Source organism: Aquarana catesbeiana, linkage group LG02 (assembly GCF_042186555.1).
Source record: "Aquarana catesbeiana isolate 2022-GZ linkage group LG02, ASM4218655v1, whole genome shotgun sequence".
NCBI lineage: Eukaryota > Metazoa > Chordata > Amphibia > Anura > Ranidae > Aquarana > Aquarana catesbeiana.
Genome location: NC_133325.1, coordinates 807,437,719 through 807,459,366, shown reverse-complemented (window position 1 = coordinate 807,459,366; position 21,648 = coordinate 807,437,719). Strand labels below are relative to the sequence as shown.

Here is a 21,648-nt window from a genome sequence, read left to right as displayed (position 1 = left end):
TAATTGTTATCTATTATCAAGTACTGAGGTAGTCCATAACAAAACTCTTTAGGCGTGGACGTGCGTGGGTCAGCACCAGCAACTGCCCCTGCACCTCCACTTCCTCAATCTCTCAATTTCAACCTGGATGATGGTACTTTTACAATGATGTATTTTTTTTTCAACTAGAGGCTATACTCTTTAATTGCCAAAGACTAGAATTAAATAGAAAGATTATAACCATCTTCTGAAATTCGAATAGAAAAGAATAGAATTAAAAAAAAACAATAGAATAGAAATAATATAACCATTTTCCAAAATTCAAATAGAATCAATTTAAATTTGAATAGAAAAGTATAGTGTAGAATAGAATAGAAAATGACACAATGTATGTTGAATACATACATAAATGAATGAATATAACCATCTTCCTTTTCTAATCTATTATTTTCTATTCTGTTCAAATCCGAATTGATTCTATTTAAATTTTGGGAAATGGTTATATTCTTTCAATTCTAATGTTTTTTAATTGTATTTTTTTCTATTTGTTTATTCTATTCTATTATTTTCTTTTCTAATTTATTTTCTATTCTTTTCTATTCAAATTCTATTCAAAATTCAAATTTTGGAAGGTGGTTATAGTCTTTCTATTCTATTCTGTTGTTTTTTTCTATACTATTCTGTTATTTTCTAATCTATTCTTTTCTATTCAAATTCAAAATTGATTCAATTTGAATTTTGGGAAATGGTTATATTCTTTCCATTCTATTGTTTCTTTTATTCTTTTCTTTTCTTTTATAGTCTATCCTATTCTTTTTTTTTTCCTATTCTATTTCTTCTCTTATGTATTCAAATTTACATTTATTCTATTTGAAATTCAAATTTCAGAAGACGGATATATTCTATGTTATTCTGTTCTATTTGTTTATATTATTTTCTATTCTATTTTGTTGTGTTTTACGCTATTATATTCTATTCTTTTATTTTCTGTTATATTCTTTTCTATTCAATTTTTTTTTCTATTCTATTCCTTTATTTTCTATTCTATTTTATTCTCTTTGGAAATGTGAAAACTATTTAAATTTGAAAACAAATTGAATTTGAATTTCATCAGAATTTTCTTTTTTGTTTTTTCAGATCCGTTTAACCCCTAGAGGACCAGCCGCCGAAGTTATGCTGCGGCAGGTTGGCTCTCCTGGGAAAATCAGTGTAGCTATATGTTGGCTGCTTTAAAACCACTAGGGGGCGTGAGCATGCCCACGGCGCAACGACGATGCCGGGCAGCCGCGATGTCCACTGGACACCCGCGATCGCTCCTGAGAGAGAGCCAAAACGGAAATCTGTCAACGTAAACAGACAGATCTCTGTTCTGTCACTATCAACAACAACATATCTGTTTCCTCTATCCTAAGTATGAACAAAGATCGGTCTCCTCCCCCAGTCAGTCCCCTCCCCCTCACAGTTAGAATCACTCCCTGGGGAACACATTTAACCCCTTGATCGCCACCTGGTATTAACCCCTTCCCTGCCAGTGTCATTTATATAGTAATCAGTGGCTTTTTTTTAGCTCTGATCGCTGTATAAATGACGACGGTCCCAAAAAAGTGCCAAACGTGTCCGATGCGTCCGCCGCAATGTTGCAGTCCCAATAAAAATCTCAGATCACCTCCATTACTAGTAAAAAAATAATTATAATAAAAATGCCATAAATCTATCCCCTATTTTTTAGACGCTATAACGTTTGTGCAAACCAATCAATATACACTGCGATTTTTTATTTTTATTTTTTTTACCAAAAATATGTAGAAGAATACATATCGGCCTAAACTGAGGAAGAAATTTATTTTATATATTTTTTGGGGGGGGGGGGATATTTATTAAAGCAAAAAGTAGAGAATAAATGCTAAAAATGGTCAGTTGCGCTTATATTAACCTCATATTCCCATAAAAAATGAAATATGTTTCTAATAGTATCATTAAATTCCCATAAGGGTGGTGAAAATAAGAGTGGTAAAATAAAAGGTGAAATTCCACTGCCAATATAAACAGTGAAATGGATCATATATGTATCATCGCATAGTGGTCATGCGGATACAGAATAGTTATGTGTGCCACGTCTAATATGAATAAATTGGGAAAACAAGAAAGTGTGGGCAGGCACCAAGACTTTATAGGCACAATAAAGATACTATAATATTAAAAGTATTGTTTTTATTTCAAAAATATTATATTAAAAAACGGGGAAAGACAAAAGAATAAAAACTAGGTATGACATACAATATAAACAGAATATGCACTCCATACACAATAGGTCAGTTAATGTAGAAAGAACAAGAAGATTGTGAGAACAATAAAAGACCAACACATCTTATTGATCTATATAGTTACAGTACAAATTGTTGGGTTCAGACACTTATGTGATGGTGGCAGTCAAATTCTGTATAAGCTCATAAGCTCGACATGTTACGCGCCTTGTGCGCTTCTTCAGGAGCATAGAGTGAAAAAACTGTAATAAATGATACAATATTATCAGAATTTCCAGGACATTTTTATGTATGTACATTAACGTGTACACCAAGAAAAAAGGAATTAGTACATAAAATAAGTAAATGGAGGCTGTCTAAAGAAGGCACCAAGGGAGCATCAACCCTGCAGTGGTCAGGCGGAGGAAAGGCAATGTGGGGACAGGTGTAACATAGTACAAATTTATGATAAACCGTAAGAAAAGTAGAGAAGTGTAATATGAACTAGTTAATAGGTAAAGTCAGGGAAGGGGAAGGAGGGGCAGGGGAGGAATGAGATGGGCAGAAGGGAGGGGGGAGGGGAGGGAGGAAAAGGAGAAAGGAAAAGGGGAGGGGGGGGGAAGAAAGGGCGGGAAGGGGGGGAGGGAAGGGGGAAAAAGGGGAAGGGGGGGGTTTTGGAAAAAAGGGTGACAGGAAGAAAGGAAAGGAGATGGAGGGAGGGAGGGGGGGGGGAGGAATGGGGGGTGGGGGGGGGTAAAGAGGGGGGAAGGGGGGGAGAGGGGGGGCAAAGGGGGAAAGGGGGAAAGGAGGGTGGGGGAGTGGGGGAGAGGGAGGGGAAAAGAGAGGAGGAAAAAAGGATGGAAGTGAAGGAGGAGAAAGAGGGGAGGGGAGGTAACAGCCGGGGACGGAGGAGGAGGAGGGGAGGGGGGAAAAAGGGGGGGGGGGAAAGGGGAGGGAGGAAAAAAGGGCCGGAGACGGAAAAGAAGGGGGGAGGGGGGGGGGAAAGGGGGGAAAGAGGGATCAGGGTAGGTGTTAAGTATAGTCTATAGGTAATATATGTGGAGGTAATTCCCAGTATATTGAATGGGGATGGCATGTATATTTAATATTTAAAAGTGATTTGAAAGGGCGAAGATACACTTACCCTAGTAAATGTAGAAACTTATAGTTAGGAAGGATAAAAACCCACAAACGTAACCGACACTTTAGTAGATAGTAGTAATTCCCAGCATTTTGGTGGATAAGGCAGGGGGCAAAAAACGGAAAAGCTGTCGATCAGGGACAGACTTGTAGATTTCATCAAGATATATGAACATTAAAGTTCCTTATGGAGCTATGTAGTTCCCCCAGTCTTGCTGAGTCTGTTAGATAAGTAGAGAGATTGTCATATACAATAGAATCTGGACTGGGTGGAATTGAAGAGGGATGCTGGAAGTGTAGACTTACCTAATTGTAGAACATGTAAGAATAAAGGAGCAGAAGTGGGTGTTGGAGCGTCACGCCGCTGTCTCACCACAGGTAATAGTTTGTGGAAAAGGTACACAGAGAGACGCCATGACGGCGTCTCTTGTACACCCACCCCGCCTGTAGTCACCAATCGGCAAGCCCGACGTGACGTCATTCAGGCCGGCCGCTGGCGCGTACTGCCGCCAACTCACTCACTGCAGATGCTGGGCGTCACAGGCTCCTCCTACATGTTACGTCACTGCCACGTGACTTTTTCAAGGATGCCCGTCCTATCCATCTGCCGTGTTTATATAGTGTGTGTGTGCTTGTTGCTAAGGCAATCATCATTTCAATGATGCAATCTCCCTTGCTTACTCATAATCAATCACACAATCATCTATGATTAGTTATAATATTCCCTACTATATCAATCTTTAATAAACACTTCTTAATAAAAAATAATAATAATCGGAAGCCATATAATCCTAATAACTATAAGATAGAGCTTCCTAAATAAAACAATATATACTAATCATTAAAATGTATTATCTTTCTAATGGTATATTCAATGTAATGTTCACTACTCCCCCTGCTGTTTTTAACAAGGAACTTCACCTTTTAAAATCTCTCCTATAAAGTCTTGTCAATTGTCAAATCGCATGTTTTATCCATATAGAAAACTTTTAATTATAATATATCCCCAGTAGTGTTTTGAGTTTAGAATATACTTCCAGAGTAATTAAAAATATGTAAAAAATATTTTATATATATAAAAATATACATAAAATACCGTATTTATCGGCGTATAACACGCACTTTTTTCCCCTTAAAATCAGGGGAAAGTCGCAGGTGCGTGTTATACGCCGATACCATGCGATCCCGAGCTGTCACAATCTTAAAATCGCCGACCGCGATTTGAAAATGGCGCCGCCGGCGCCGAAATACACCGAGCCGATCCTCGGCTCTTTCCGGCGGCTCTCGTTTACTTTCGGCTCCACTCGTAGTCCCGAGCGGAGCTATCCGAACCTACTCGGCTAGGTTCGGATAGCTCCGCTCGGGACTACGAGTGGAGCCGAAAGTAAACGAGAGCCGCCGGAAAGAGCCGAGGACCGGCTCGGTGTATTTCGGCGCCGGCGGCGCCATTTTCAAATCGCGGTCGGCGATTTTAAAGCTCAGGACAGGGGATCGAAGCGAAGGCTGCACTGGGGAAGGCTGCACTGGGAATGGCTGCACTGGGAATGGCTGCACTGGGAATGGCTGCACTGGGAATGGCTGCACTGGGGAAGGCTGCACTGACAAGGCTGCACTAACAAGGCTGCACTGGGGAAGGCTGCACTGACATGGCTGCACTGACATGGCTGTACTGACATGGCTGCACTAACAAGGCTGCACTAACAAGGCTGCACTGGGGAAGGCTGCAATGATGGGCATTTAAATGTAAGTTTTTTTTCCTTCAACTTCCCTCCTAAAAGTTTTTTTTCCTTAAAATTCCCTCCTAAATTGGGGTGCGTGTTATACGCCGATAAATACGGTATATAAAAGCTCGCATAGAAAAAATTAAAAAAAATCTAAAAAAAATCTTGAAATAGTTGTATTAAAAATCTGATATAAAACAATTTAAGTCAAAAACTATGTTTAGGCCAAGCGGCGTGAGTGTACGGGAAACAGTGTGTTTCGGGAATCCCTTTATTAATATTGGTAATATGCTCATTTACCCGAACATGCATAGCCCGTGTTGTACGGCCCACATATTGTATACCGCAGGGGCAAATCAATAAGTACACCACGTTAAGCGAGGTGCAGGTAATGGAGGAGTTAACGTCAAAGACCCTACCTGTGGCATGAGATTCAAACTGGCATATTGTCCTGCTCTTATTCTTATTGATAGCACAAACGTTACAACAGCGGCAAGGGTGAGAGCCTTTAGATTTTTGGAAAAAAGACACTCTGTTAGGGGCATCTAGAATGTTGGGTGCTACTTGGAGTTTAAGGGGGGGGAACACCTTTGAATATAACTTATGGCCGATCAGGAAGTACTGGACCCAAAAACTTATCATTTTTGAGAACTCCCCAATGATTAGTTAGAATCTTTTTAATATCAGAGTGCTGCTGAGAGTAAGTCGTGACCATTGAAAAATGATAATCAATCTCTCTTGACGAGGATTTTTCTTTAATCTGTAAGATCGAAGCTCGATCAGTAGCACCCACTTTATTGATAACTGTACTCAGATCTTTAGATGAATACCCCATGAATCTTTCTTTCAAAGTGGCAGCCTGTATAAAAAAAAATTAATAATTTTTAATAATAGCTCATTTTTTTTGAGTATATGTATATTTGTTTATACATATATTTTGATATGTTTCTGACACTAGGGGGCAGTGTCCACATTCATATTGCTATTATTTTATACACTTTTTCTTTTCATTTTATATATTGTTTACGTTTTATTTTATCTCTTTGTGCATATTTTTTGTCAGTATAAATTTATTACATTTACCTTGGATATGTGCACACATTTTTTTAGGGTTAATTATATCGCTGTATTTGGTTGAGAACCTCCTATTTTTTCTCCTCAATATCGGATAGAGCTTTTTTATTTTTTATTTTTTATATATTGGTCCATGCAGGTTTTTAAATGGTGATGTAGAATAACATTTGATTAATCATCTTATGGTTATATGTCTGCAGATATGATACACTAATGTGCCTTAGCTATTTCACTTCCGGTTTCGGGTGGTATCCACCCCTCCGGGTGTTTATATGGCATATGTGCAGCCCCTTAATGTTTCCCCTTTTGGTTGGCGGTGACTTTGTTCCGCCCATCACGGGTGAGAACGCATTGAGGCTGGTCTAGACTGCTGTTCCTTGATTCGCACAGTGTAACTGCGCATGTGCGGTCTATTTTTGTTTTTTTTCTTCTCTCTTGATTTTTTCCTGGTTAGTACGATCGTATCCGCGCATGTGCGGTCGGGTTGTTTACACCTATCAGCAAGGACGGCACTAATCAGGTGGTCCCACCCATTATAATGAATGGATGTGCTGGCTGGTTTTGTCTTCCTGTTACGCTGGAACGCCCGGCCGCACTGCGCATGTGCGGCCGATTATAGCTGTCTTTTCACTTCCTGGTTTAAAGCGGGGGTCCACCTATCTATCGTTTTTTCTTTTTTTTTTGAGTTCATTCACAAACTTTTCTTCTCAGCATTACATACTCACACATTGTGTGTAATATGTCCGCCTGTGTCAGATTTCGTCGGAAAGAATAACTTATATTATTCACTGCAGGCGGTTTCCATCTTCATTGTGGGCATTTGAAGCCCACAAGCATTTATTTCCTGGATGTGGTGAATGCTGTGCTCCCAGCATTCACTGCTCGTTCCCGCACATGCTCAGTGGCATCCTGGGAAGCCTGAGACTAGCTCCCAGGAGTCTGGGAGAGGCTAGAAACACGCCTACTTCCATGGGAGGAGAACCAGGAAGTGCAAAGAAGAATAGAAAAATAAAAGGTAATTACGGCGATTTAAATTTTTTTAAACGGCATGTCAGCATCTAGGCAAGGGAGAGAATACATACAGATATTGTTCAAAATTTGGGTGGAACCCCGCTTTAATGACAGCACGGCCAGAGTGCGCAGGCGCGGCCGGAATCTGGTAATGAAAACAGCTGCTGTATGTGTCATTCTGCCCTATCAGAGGTCAGCATGACTTATGATGTGTACTATATATTTGTATCATTGGCCACGCCTCTGATGATATCCACAGAGGATGAAACATGTCAGGCTGGTTGATGTAAGTACGCTGAGAGCCGCAGATTGTTCCTGTTTTTGTGATGATTTTTACTTCATACCTGTAATTAGACTACAATAAACTTCGAGTGTTTTACCTCACGGGCTTCACTATTGTTACTTTCTTCTCACTGGTTTGTTCCTGTTGATGACTGCGCCAATCATCCATCTTTAATGCGAGTCCTGAGTCCTCTGATATGTGGTGACCGGATTGTTTCCATGCTGCGCCTGCCCATGATGGAGTGTGCCATTGGGATCTGCTGCTGACCCTCTTCATCATATGATCACATCGCCTATATTTTATATCTTTCTGGTAAGCAGACTGATAGCACCCGGGTGTGGTGAGCTTTTCCTTCACACACTGAAGTCTGGTGGAGGTTTCATGTCATCTCTATTGCTGATTGATTTCTATGGACTATCATATTTATTGGGACATTTATTTCATTTAAGCGCTGCATTTGGACTTTTATACAATATATATGGAGGGAGAGAAGCACAGAACAGAAGGGACTTTATGTATATCTTTGAGAACATATTAACAGCAAAAATGTTTTTAGATAAAAGAGATCTAAAAACACTTTTATCTAAAAAAATTGTTGGTGTTAATATGTTCTCAAAGGCGTATATAAAGTCCCTTCTGTTCTGTGCCCAGGGGTGGACTGACCATTCGGGCACGCGGGCACTGTCCGAGGGCCCAATGCCACTAAGGGGCCTCATCATGGTTGCCAGCCTCAATAAAACCGGGGTCAGTATGTAAAAATCTGTGTTTTTTAAAAATCCCAAGATTATAGCTGCCCCGCCTCTCCAGTACCTTTTCAGTGTGTGTATTCTGTGTGTGTATACTGTGTGTGTATATTGCGTGTATATTGTGTGTGTATATTGTGTGTATACTGTGTGTGTATATTGTGTGTGTATATTGTGTGTGTATATTGTGTGTATACTGTGTGTGTATATTGTGTGTCTCTGTGTGTATACTGTGTGTGTATATACTGTGTGGCCCCATAATCTATTGCCTTGGGGGCCCCATAATCTCCTATTGCCTTGGGGGCCCCATAATCTCCTATTGTCTGGGGGCCCCATAATCTTCCCCTATTGCCCGGGGGCCCCATGAGTTGTCAGTCCGCCCCTGTCTGTGCCTGTGCTTCTCTCCCTCCATACAATTCGGGATGATGCCAATGAGAACATGGTTCTTTCAGTGATCCTTTTCTCAGCCCACACCTTTCACTCATCTTATATTATATATACATAGAATATTGTTTCAATCTGGATCTGAGCCAAGTTACACTATATAGATTAAAGATCTCTGGAGTGACCATATGGACTGTGTGCACCCAGACTAGGAGTACATTATTATAATGCCCGGAGTACACACAGGGTAAACCCTTTATCATTCTATATGGACTGAGCAGCAAAGATCAGTCTTGTGAGCAACTCGTGTTTGTTGGAACGATCGAATATCTCAGCCAGCAACCGGCAGCACACTCCCAATATAAATGTGACAAAGTGTTGAATAAATAAACAGTTGCGCTAATTGTTGCAATCCGTATTCAAAATCAGAAATCTATAAATTAAATATTCCATCAACATTATTTCATTTCTCCCTAAAGTGTGCAGTGAGCTCACAGATCCACTTGTGAAGCATCAAAACATGAAAAACATCAATTTCAGCAACACATTCCTTAACCACTTCCTGCCCGGCCTACAGCAGACTGATGGCCGGGAAGTGGCTCTGTTATCCTGACTGGGCATCATATGACATCCAACCAGGATAACATACCAGCCCGCGCCTGTGGGGGGCGCACAGTGCAGCGATCGCGAGTGCGGTGTGTCAGTCTGACGCACCCCATCTCCGATCATAGTAAGGAGCCTCTGACTGAGACTTCTTACCACGTGATCAGCTGTGACCAATCACAGCTAATCACCGCATGAACCAGGAAGTGCCGGTAAACGGCATTCCTCGGTTTGCGCTGACAGGGAGAGCGATCGGCGGCTCTCCCTGTCAGAGAGGTCTGTGCTGATAATCAGCACAGCCCCCATAAGATGTGCCAATCAGTGCCCCTCAATAAAGTCTCTCAGTACCCACCCAATCAGAGCCCACCACAGTGCCAATCAGTACCCACCACAGTGCCAATCAGAGCCCACCACAGTGCCAATCAGAGCCCACCACAGTGCCAATCAGTACCCACCACAGTGCCAATCAGAGCCCACCACAGTGCCAATCAGAGCCCACCACAGTGCCAATCAGTACCCACCACAGTGCCAATCAGAGCCCACCACAGTGCCAATCAGAGCTCACCACAGTGCCAATCAGTACCCACCACAGTGCCAATCAGAGCCCACCACAGTGCCAATCAGAGCCCACTACAGTGCCAATCAGAGCACACCACAGTGCCAATCAGTACCCACCACAGTGCCAATCAGAGCCCACCACAGTGCCAATCAGAGCACACCACAGTGCCAATCAGTACCCACCACAGTGCCAGAGCTCACCACAGTGCCAATCAATACCCACCACAGTGCCAATCAGAGCCCACCACAGTGCCAATCAGTACCCACCACAGTGCTAATCAGTACCCACCACAGTGCCAATCAGTACCCACCACAGTGCCAATCAGTACCCACCACAGTGCCAATCAGTACCCACCACAGTGCCAATCAGAGCCGATAACAGTGCCAATCAGTGCCCAGCAGTAACACCTGTCAGTACCTTATTATCAGTGCTGTCCGTCAGTGCCACCTATCAGTGCCCATCAATTCTACATATCAGTGCCTCCTCATCAGCGCCCGTCAGTGAAGGAGAAAACTAAATTTTATGACAGAAACTAAGAGAAACTTTTTTTTTCCAAAAATATTTTTTAAGTTTGTTTAGAAAACCCCCCCCCCCCCCAGAGGTGATCAAATACCAGCAAAAGAAAGCTCTATTTGTGGGAATGAAATGATACAAATGTAGTTTGTGTACAGTGTTGTATGACCGCGTAATTGTCATTCAAAGTGCGACAGCGCTGAAAGCTGAAAATTGTCCTGGGCAGGAAGGGGGGGGGAGTGGCCGGTATTGAGGGGGTTAAACCTCCATTTCAATGTGTGATTTTATCTTTGTAGTTTTTGGATCAAAGTCCAATATATCTTCTGTGTAAAATAATACTATGATAATCTTCTCATTCATAAAATAAAATAAAATGTGCTCCTCCGTTATCACCCGTCATTCACAGCTGTGTTAGTTCTCTATTTTTGAGCTGCTGATCTGAATTAGAACACAGCCAGGCTCAATTTACACCACAAATAGTGACCCCAATGCCAACCGTGTCCCCATATGTTACTTTGGAAGCAAATGCCGTTGTTGTCACTTTGCAATGGCTTACATAATCACATTTATCATTTAAATCAATAACATTCCATCCGCATGGCTCAAATACGGAACCAATAGACTCCGGAGAACAGATCTGTTATTGAATCCACCAATAGAAATGATCGGTAGCACACTCCCAATATAAAAGTCACTTCACAAGTGGATCTATTAGATCACTGCACACTTTAAGGAAGAAATGAAATAATGTTGATGGCACTGTTTATATATTTTTTGATTTTGAATATGGACTGCAACAATTAGCGCAACTGTTTATTTCTATGCACTGATCACTATAATAAATACAAATATACAATATCATGTTTACTTTGTTTGGAGCCACAGACTACCATGTGGAATACAAACATTGGCTTTAGGTTGATCATATGGAATATATGGACTTGAGTTCTGGATACTGTACATGATTGTATATGAAATCCATGTAAGATCCAAGCTTTGTATGCCCATGGCTTTCTGTAATGAGCTCCTATTGGCATGGAGGGAGGTGTTTGCAGTGGAATATGAGCCTAGCTATCTGTGGGAAACATACAGGCTCTGTTATATATCCTCCTGTGGAGCACAGCGCCCTATAAATATGGCTAAGGGTGCGTCATCTGAGGCTCCATAGTGCCCACCATCAATACATTCTGCAACTTTCATTAATACCTGAAGATTCTTTGCTTTATATACCTTGGAATACCCAACCAATCTACTCACTGCTTCAATCTCTGGATCTAAGCCCTGTATATGTTTGTTTTCCATTTGGAAGAATTAATTCCCCTACTGGCTCCGTCCTCGGAAATAAACGCACAATTATCTTCCATTTGGAGGATCACAGAGATTTTATGAAGTGTTTTGGAATCACTCCTACTAACGTTATACAATTGTTATGTTGATTAGTTATCAGTGTAGGAGATTACACATATTGTGTATATGAGTGATTTATGTTTGAGAGAGGTGGAGAGTATGGTACGTGTTTGGTATCTGTGTACAGTAGTGTGATATTATTTTACATTTGATATATGGAATAATGTTTAATCTCTTATTCTATATCTACAGTATACATACACAATATAATAGTTACATAGTAGGTGAGGTTGAAAAAAGACACAAGTCCATCAAGTCCAACCTATGTGTGTGATTATATGTCAGTATTACATTACATATCCCTGTATGTTGCGGTCATTCAGGTGATTATCTAATAGTTTCTTGAAGCTATCAATGCTCCCCGCTGAGACCACCGCCTGTGGAAGGGAATTCCACATCCATGCCGCTCTTATGCCCCGTACACACGGTCGGACTTTGTTCGGACATTCCGACAACAAAATCCTAGGATTTTTTCCGACGGATGTTGGCTCAAACTTGTCTTGCATACACACGGTCAAACAAAGTTGTCGGAAAATCCGATCATTCTGAACGCGGTGACGTAAAACACGTACGTCGGGACTATAAATGGGGCAGTAGCCGATAGCTTTAATTTCTTTATTTATTCTGAGCATGCGTGGCACTTTGTACGTCGGATTTGTGTAAACATGATCAGAAATTCCGACAACGGATTTTGTTGTCGGAAAATTTTATATCCTGCTCTCAAACTTTGTGTGTCGGAAAATCAGATGGAAAATGTGTGATGGAGCCTACACATTGTCGGAATTTCCGACAACAAGGTCCTATCACACATTTTCCATCGGAAAATCCGACCGTGTGTACGGGGCATTACAGTAAAGAACCCTCTACGTAGTTTAAGGTTAAACCTCTTTTCTTCTAATTGTAATGAGTGGCCACGAGTCTTGTTAATCTCCCTTCCTCAAAAAAGTTTTATCCCTATTGTGGGGTCACCAGTACAGTATTTGTAAATTGAAATCATATCCCCTCTCAAGCGTCTCTTCTCCAGAGAGAATAAGTTCAGTGCTCGCAACCTTTCCTCATAACTAAGATCCTCCAGACCCTTTATTAGCTTTGTTGCCCTTCTTTGTACTCGCTCCATTTCCAGTACATCCTTCCTGATGTAATGGATTGATATGCATATTTTTAGGGATTTGATCTGGAGGGTCAAAAAAATCTTTCAGTAGAGTCTGACGTGTAGAGAAAGACCTCTCATACAGCCCCGGCTCAGGGGACACTGGTGTTGGGACACTGGTGTTGGGACAGTGGCCACGAGTGCTCAGTGAGGTCAGAGTGCCTGCAGGATCTTCTGTTGGTTGCAGAAGTGTGTGGCAGGTATGTCACCAGAGCTGGGCTGGATGGCTGAAGCAGCAGATGGCAACAAACAGCAGATGTAGGACCGGTGTCACCAGGCACTATGCAGAGCAGGACAGACGTATAGCTGGATGCAGGGTCAGATAAGCCAGGTTAGGAACAGAGGATCAGATATCAGTATAAACAGCAGGCAGAGAATGGTCAAGGTGCAGGCAGAGGTTGGCAACAGGATATCAGGCAGATGGAAGATATAACAAAGTCTTTAAGGCAAGCCGAGGTCAGGATGGGAGGAGAGCAAGCGTGGGCAGGATAAGCCGGGTCAAACACAGGAGTCAAGCAGAGATCACAGGAACAGGTATGAAGGGTAAAGCTGCAGATCAGACAGCAATGCACTAGTGCAGCTGCTGCCCTTATATAGGCCATTTGGCACCAGCATTAATGGCTAACGTGCGCGTGCGTGTTCGTGCTAATGCCTAGGAGCTTCAGCTGCACAATGGCCAGCACGTCCCTGTTTTGTTATAATGATATGGCGGTATGTAGGCAGGTGTGGTCTCTGTTCTCCACTATAGGTGCCTCTCAGACAAAATGGGACTGCAGTTGGAGAGAAAGTCAAGAGAAACCTGGATTCTTTATGGTTTCCTTGGGCCCCTGGGCCAGTGTTACCAACCGTCAGTATTTTTACTGGCAGCCAGTAAAGGAAGGTTTGTTAGTCCTATCCTCAGAATAGCCAAGGGATGGTGGAGCTCCAAATGTAAAAGCTTTCCTATTACAGAAATGAGCAGCACCCTGTGGAGCGGATACAACTGTCCATCTGTGTATAACATTGTCACCGTCCATCCTCCTTCATTCATCAATCAGAGTTTATCCATCCCTCTGCCTGGATATAGAAGAGCCCACAGGAGGAGGACATGGAACTGCAGTCGGGGTGTCTATGACATATACTCTGTCTGATAATACTGTATTATCACCTCTTTATAATGTTCTTACATACCTGTGCCTGGACAGAGAAGAGCCCACAGGAGGAGGACATGGAGGGGACACATTGCTGCAGTCGGGGTGTCTATGTTATGTACTCTGTCTGATAATAATACTGTATTATCACCTCTTTATAATGTTCTTACATACCTGTGCCTGGACAGAGAAGAGCCCACAGGAGGAGGACACGGAGGGAGAACATTTCTGCAGTCGGTGTGGTTGGTCTGTGTGAAGGAAGAATGAGAACTTGTAAAGAGAAGTCAAAGAGGAAGAAGATTCTGCATCGCAAAACTTGTGTTTCCTTCTCTTTAAAATCCTGATGTGTTAATGCACCCACAAGCAATATTTACTGTAAGTGATTTACTGTATATCACTGGGACTTTTGTTAGTGATATCTCTGTGCTGAGTTCCCAGCTCCTCACAAATCTAAATACATATAGGTTGGACTTGATGGACTTGTGTCTGTTTTCGACCTTGCCTACTATGTAACTTAAACACCTCGAATCTGATCTGTTTTTCCTGCTTTAAGTGTTAAGGACCTCAAGAGGGTATCTGATCCTTATAGAGAAGGTACCAACATCTCTATCAGAAAATATAACCATATACCAAAATGGGACTTGTCAGGTATCAATACACAACACTAGTATATAAAGTTCATAAGTTTATTTGTTCTCCATAAAAGTATTCATTAAAAAATTGAGCCTGGTACAGACTATCTCTTTGTCCCTCCTGAATAGTATCACAGGTTCCAGATTTATACTTGAATGTCCAAGAATCGTAAATACAGTATATGCAATGGGTAAAAAAAAAAATTTTTGACATGTTTCATGGACTATATTTGCTATTTCCTCCACAGAAGAGCGGGTTGGTGAAGCCTCAAGGATAACAAGAACGCCTATAGAAAAAATCCCATGTAGATAATTCAACATATACAGTATGTGGTTATGAGAATTCCTTATGCAGTAGTCCCAGAACTTCTACTGGCAGGATAACTATAGTCTGTATCTCAGCCAGTTATTCCACCACAATATATTCCTTATCCACTCCAAATGTCCACCATTGTCCGTGGTTTGTCACATGATGCCAGATAAGATACAAATTGCCACACAATCTTCCCAGGTCACTCAGGAAAATCCCCTGATGAAATGGCAAACATTGTCCCCAAAACACGTCTAGAAGAAAAATCTTTCTGTCTGGAGGTTTGGTGAATGTCCCAAGTAAATGGGTGTTTGCCTGAGACTATCCTCCAGCTGCAGTGGGATTTGAAAAGTTCAATCTCAGTGGTTAATGAGCATACAAAGCTAAGCAGGACAATAACTTCACAACAGGATATAGAAACGTTATAAGAAGACCTCAATAAAAATATAGGGGTGAGCAACTACATGGAAAATTAGGTTTAATAATGAAAAATATAAAGTAATGTATTTGTAAGCTAAAAATAGAAATGCAAGTTACTAGTTAGGGGGAGAAGCTCTGGGGGGATTCCAGGATGCAAAAAGATCTGGGGGTCCCAGTAGATCACAGGTTCAGCAATAGGGATGAGCTTCGAGTTCGAGTCGAACCCATGTTCGACTCGAACATCGCATGTTCGACCGTTCGTCGAATTACGAACGAAATAGGCCGTTCGTGCCAAATTCGAGTGGCGCGTCACGGCCCATAATTCACTGCGGCATCGCAGTGCATTGCTGGCTGATGATTGGCCAAGCATGCACTATGACCCGCATGCTTGGCCAATCACAGCGCCCTCTGTACAGAGAGCCGTAATTGGCCAAAGCCAGGGTGGCTTTGGCCAATTATGGCTCAGGGGATTTAGTACACGCCCCACACTATATGAGGCCACCGGCACGGCGGCCCTGTGTAGTGTGTTCTGGCGTACAGAGACAGAGAGACAGTGTCATTTGATTTAAGTTAAATAGAGTAGGCAGGCGAGTCAGTTAGCTGCACTTACAGTGTATTGTGTATATATATGCATCCCAGGTGTTGTGTGTGTGTATATATATATATATAAAGAAAAGACGTGGATCGATGCTTGATGCAAAAAGTGTCCTTTACTGGAAATTTTTCAATCGCATAATATAATGCAAGCCACTGTACAGTTCCGAGCGCAAGTCGCTCTTCGTCAGGCTTTTCTGGCTGTGTGTGAAAAGCCAAACCACAAACATTCTCTTATCCGCACCCAGCCTACCTCACACATGTGTTAACTTAACTAATTACAATGAGAAAAACTACTAGCACATATTTAAATAATTAACCCCTATTCTATACACCAAATAAGGTGAAATATCTTATATTCTCTAATACAAAAATTATTTACATCCATTAATCATCCTATTATGTATCGTCTTCCATCAGTACGATATTATGGAGCAAATAAACTCTCTCACATATTTAAATATAAATATCATTCCATAAATATCATAATTATAATGACATTCTTGATCGTGTCTCAGATCTCATCAAAGATTCCAGCTGATATTCTGTTATTTAATATTCCCAACGGGAGTTCATTCCAATCGATCTAAAGGAATATAATGTATACAAACCATGATTATAGTCATTATATACCTAGTATCCAAGTCCTATACAAACAAGTATAAATCATAATCCTTGTTCATACCATCAGGATGCAAGGATTGTAATTTATTGATCCACCAAACCTCACGTTTTTTCAGTTTTAAAATCCTATCCCCCCCTCTTTTGTTGAAAGGAATTTCTTCTAGTACCATAAATCGTAAGTCGGTGTCTCTGTGTCCCATCTCGGTAAAGTGACGCGACACAGGAAGACCTGACTGAGGATGTCGGATCGTGCTGCGATGCTGTGCAATGCGATCTTTTATTTTCTGGGTCGTCTCACCTACATAGAGCAGATTGCATGGGCACATAAGGATATAGATCACATATGATGATTGACATGTGCGAAAACCATTTACTGTTATCTTAGTCTTCGTTATAGGATGGAAAAAATGATTGCCCTTAAGCATTAAATTACATTGGATACAATTAAGACAAGGATAACAGCCCTTCCTTTTCTTACCGAGAAAAGTTGTTCTTTTCTCCTCCTGAATCTCAGGTTTGAATTCAGATCGCACCAAAAAATCGCACAAAATTTTATTGCGCCGTTAAGCTTTCATAGGAGTTTGTTGAAATTCTTCTATCTGTGGGTATGATCGTCTCAATATTGCCCAATGTTTCCTTAGTACATTAAAGATCTTATCACTTTAACTGTTAAATTGAAAAACAAATGGGATCCTAGGTCTGTCAGTTTGATATTTTTTATACCTGCAACTACCAATTGGGTTCAGAATTCTATTTACCGTATATACTCGAGTATAAGTCGTTCCGAGTATAAGTCGAGGCCCTAATTTACCACAAAAAATGGGAAAAACATTGACCCGAGTATAAGACGAGGGTGAGAAATGCACAGCTACTGTAAGTGGAAAAGAGGGTCAACAATGCCCATTTGCAGCATCACTGTGCCCATTTGCAGCCTCACTGTGCCCATTTGCAGCCATAGGTCCCCCGAACTTCAAACTCTGTAGTTAAGGGTTCCTAGATGCCCCCTAGCTGCAGCCAAAATTTGGGGTCTCTGAACCCAAAGGGTCCCGAAATGACATTGCTGCAGATGGACACAGTTGACCAAATTTGGGGCCCCGTATCTTGGGGCCACTTAGTGCTAAGAACCCCAGATTTGGTGTGCAAACCCAGAAGAACTAGCACCATTATATTTCCAAATCTGGGGTTTCTAACACCAAGTGACCCCGAGATACAGGGCTAGGTTTGCACACCAAATTTGGGGTTCCTAGCACCAAGTGGCCCTGAGATATGGGGCCCCAAAGTCGGTTCAGAAAATATCAAGCACTTTTCTGCAGCAGAGAATGACATTTTCCAAACCGATTTTGGGGCCCCGTATCTCGGGGCCACTTAGTGCTAGGAACTTCAGCTTTGGATATGTTGTGATACCAGTTCCACTGGGTTTGCACACCAAATTTGGGGTTCCTAGCACCAAGTGGCCCTGAGATAAGGGGCCCCAAAGTCGGTTCGGAAAATGAATTTTTTTGCTGCAGAAAAGTGCTTGACTCGAGTATAAGTCGAGGGGGGCACTTTCAGCACAAAAAAATGTGCTGAAAAACTCGACTTATACTCGAGTATATACGGTAGTTCCTGTCTAATCAAACCTCTCGGATAACCCCGCTCCTTAAACTTACAGCACATTTCATCGAATCTCTGATCCCTTATTGTAGTGTCACTCACAATCTGCATTACTCTGAGAAGTTGGCTTCTAATAATAGAACCAAAAACATGGGGGGGGGGATGGTAACTGTCATACCTTAACAACTGATTCCTATCTGTGGGCTTGGTGTATATATCCGTTTCAATCTGTCCCTGTTTCGTATATGCCCGTGTATCCAAAAAGGGAACCGAGTCCCCACCAATGTGTATTTTAAACTGGATATTTGGTGAAAAACTGTTGATAATCTCATCAAAGGCCTTGACGGTGCTTTGATCGAACAGGATTAAAGAGAAGAGGATAACCCACCTGAAGTTTAATTATATATATATCTATATAGATATAGATATAGATATATATATATCTATATATATATATATATATATATATATATATATATATATATATATATATATATATATATATATACATACACTGTATTCAGTTTAACTAGATCAGTTCCTGTTAATACTCTTCCTACTGACAGACAGGCAGGTGTTTTTACAGTATTTACAGCTACCTGAAGAAAATTGGGGGTGTTCTTCTGATCCTATTAGTACCACAGGCAGGCAGCTGCAGTATTTACAGTTAGTGTACTGTGTCCTCTGCACAGTGTGCACCTAAAGCTACCTGAAGACAATTGCTGGTGTTCTCATACTAATAATACTACAGGCAGGCAGTTGATTCTGCTAGCTGCAGTATCAGTATATATATACATCCCAGCTTTGTGCAGCTACATCTCACTGCAGGCCATTAGTATGTCTGGAAGGCCAACAAGGAGAGGCAGACAGTCACAAGCCAATAAAAGGCAAGCAGGCTATGTGTCTAGAGGCAACAGTGCTGGTCATGGAGATGGTGCATCCTCATCAGTACGTGGCCGTGGGACACACTTGTCCTTTTTTTTTTAATGTTACAAGGGTAAGGTTGCGGACCTTATCTTGCCGTCGCAGAGGGAGCAGAGGATGAAACATCTTCGGGAGGCCTTGCAGAAAGGTCTGTGCAAAGCGTTCCCAGAGACTGGGAGGTTACAAACTCCTGTTCCTGGACAACGTGTTGCTGAGGCTTCGGTCAGTCACAGAAGGAGCGGTGGAGAAGGTGGCCGTCTGACCGATGCGTTCAGACAATTTTTTAGTCCGCAACCACCAGGTATGATCGGTTCCAGCAACCATGGCCAGCATCTGTTTTACATGGTGCAGGAATACCTAGGGGCAAGATCAGACTTGGACACCTTTCCCACCGAAAATCCTCTGGGTTACTGCGTCTTGAGGATGGATCACTGGCCAGAGCTTGCACAGTATGCAATTGAGCTACTGGCCTGTCCTGCATCCAGCGTTCTTTCGGAACGCACATTCAGTGCTGCTGGAGGCTTTGTAACCGATCACAGGGTGCGTCTGTCCACTGACTCGGTCGATCGACTGACCTTCATAAAAATGAATCAGTCTTGGATCACCACCAGCTACCAAGCACCTGATGCTGATGTAACCGAATAATTTTTTTTGAAATGTCAGATCCCTTTAAGACTGCCTATGCTGATGCTGAGTGACTATCCTCTTCCTCCTTAATGATCATGCTGATAGCTTGTAAGAACATTTTTGGTTCTGGGTACTGCCACCAGTGGCTAAGGCCCAATTTTTCTGCCCCTGTTGGCGTGTAATTAAAATTTTTGATGCAATACTTTGTAGCAGGGCTTGTTTCTGCGTTCCAACTAGAGTATCTGTGAGGGGTTGCAGTGTTGTGGCACCAGCACCAGTGCCTAAGGCCCAATTTTTCAGCCCCTGTTCAACAGGGGCATGTAATTACAATTCTTGATCTAATATTTCACAGCAGGGCCCTGTGAGGGCTTACAGTGTTGTGGCCACAACAACACCTAAGGCCCAAATTTCTGCTGAGTATATAGGGCAGGACCCTACTTTCAAACATCTAACTTACAAACGACTCCTACTTGCAAACGGAAGGAGACAACAGGAAGTGAGATGAAATCTACCCCTAGGAAGGGAAATTCTCTCCTGTAAGAGTTAATATGGGAAAAACTTTTCTCCTTTCCACTGATGCTTTCCAATCCTTGTTTCACTAAAAACCCCAAATTTTCAAAAAACATTTGTCATTGGGACAGAAAGTGAGGTGAAATCTTCTGAAGAGGAGGAAAGACAGCAAAACAAATGTCACAGGTGTGATAACCCTTCCCTATGTTTTCCAAAAAGCTTAAAAATAGATTTTTTGGCTGGAGCTAAACACGTTAAAAATGTACCAGTTCAAAATTACAAAGAGATTCTACTTAACAACAAACCTACAGTCCCTGTCTTGTTTGCACCGCCTGTGTGCTGCTGTTCAGAGTATATAGGGACCTTTCCTTATTTTAATTTGGGTGCGGGGTTCCCCTTAATATCCATACAAGACCCAAAGGGCCTGGTAATGGACTGGGGGGTACCCATGCCGTTTGTCTCAGATTTTCATCCATATTGCCAGGACCCGACATTACATTACATTACTTTTATTCCTTTAGAAATGTCATTTTGTGCAGGGACTGTTCTAAGCACGGGAAACATGTGCCACTTTACAGGCATACTATAGACATCAAAAGAGAAAAAAAAGCAAAAAAAAAAAGCAACTCCTGCGCACAGGTGGATCACCATATGTAGTAGGTAAGCACAGGCCTTGCTGCCCTCAAGGATGAGGATCCTAGTGGAAACCGAAATAAAAAGAAGACAAGGGCGCACCAGCCTTGTGCATTAACTTTTAAAACATTTATTAAATAAAAAATAGTAAAGGAAATAACTCACAGGCGATTGGTGGAGGAGGCACAACATAAAATCACACCGGTGGACAGTCTGCGATTTGGGATGAGCGGAACCTTCCAGGGGTCGTGGAGGAACGCACAGACGCTGCAATCCGCTAACGCGTTTCGAGGGGAAAGTCTCCTCTTCCTCAGAGCTATAGACACCCCCCAGGTACGATATTTAATGGAATATTTCACTTTTTTTTTCACTCTAAGCATCATTAAATTCACTGCTCCCGAAAAAACGTCCGTTTTTGAAACTTTTTTTTGCATTGATACATGTCCCCTGGGGCAGGACCCGGGACCCCAAACACTTTTTAGGACAATACCATGCAAATTAGCCTTTAAAATTAGCACTTTTGATTTTGAACGTTCGAGTCCCATAGACTTCAATGGGGTTCTAAAGTTTGTGGGTACTTTCGGTCCAGTTCTGGTGCGAACCGAACCGGGGGGTGTTCGGCTCATCCCTATTCAGCAATAGCATGCCATGCCAAGCTGCAGCAAGCAAAGTCAGCAGACTATTACCATGCATTAACTACTTGACATCCGCGCTATGGCCGAATGACGGCCACAGCGCGGACCTGAATTCCCGGGAAGCCGTCATATGACAGCCTCCCCTGTGCACGCACCCTATAGGGTGATCACCGAGTCACTGAGACTTGGCTGATCACCAATCCGAG

At 42.0% G+C, this 21,648-nt stretch overlaps 1 protein-coding gene across 1 annotated transcript in view; it reads right to left on the bottom strand.

The window, feature by feature from the left end:
* Positions 1 to 14,249, bottom strand: part of LOC141129506 (Fc receptor-like protein 5) — a 654,812-nt gene extending 640,563 nt beyond the window's left edge. Inside the window, exon 1 of the mRNA XM_073617582.1 lies at positions 14,115 to 14,249. Coding sequence (XP_073473683.1) covers positions 14,115 to 14,166 — 52 coding nt within the window. The 5' untranslated portion in view covers positions 14,167 to 14,249. The remainder of the gene's footprint in view (positions 1 to 14,114) is intronic.
* Positions 14,250 to 21,648: the final 7,399 nt, after the last annotated feature.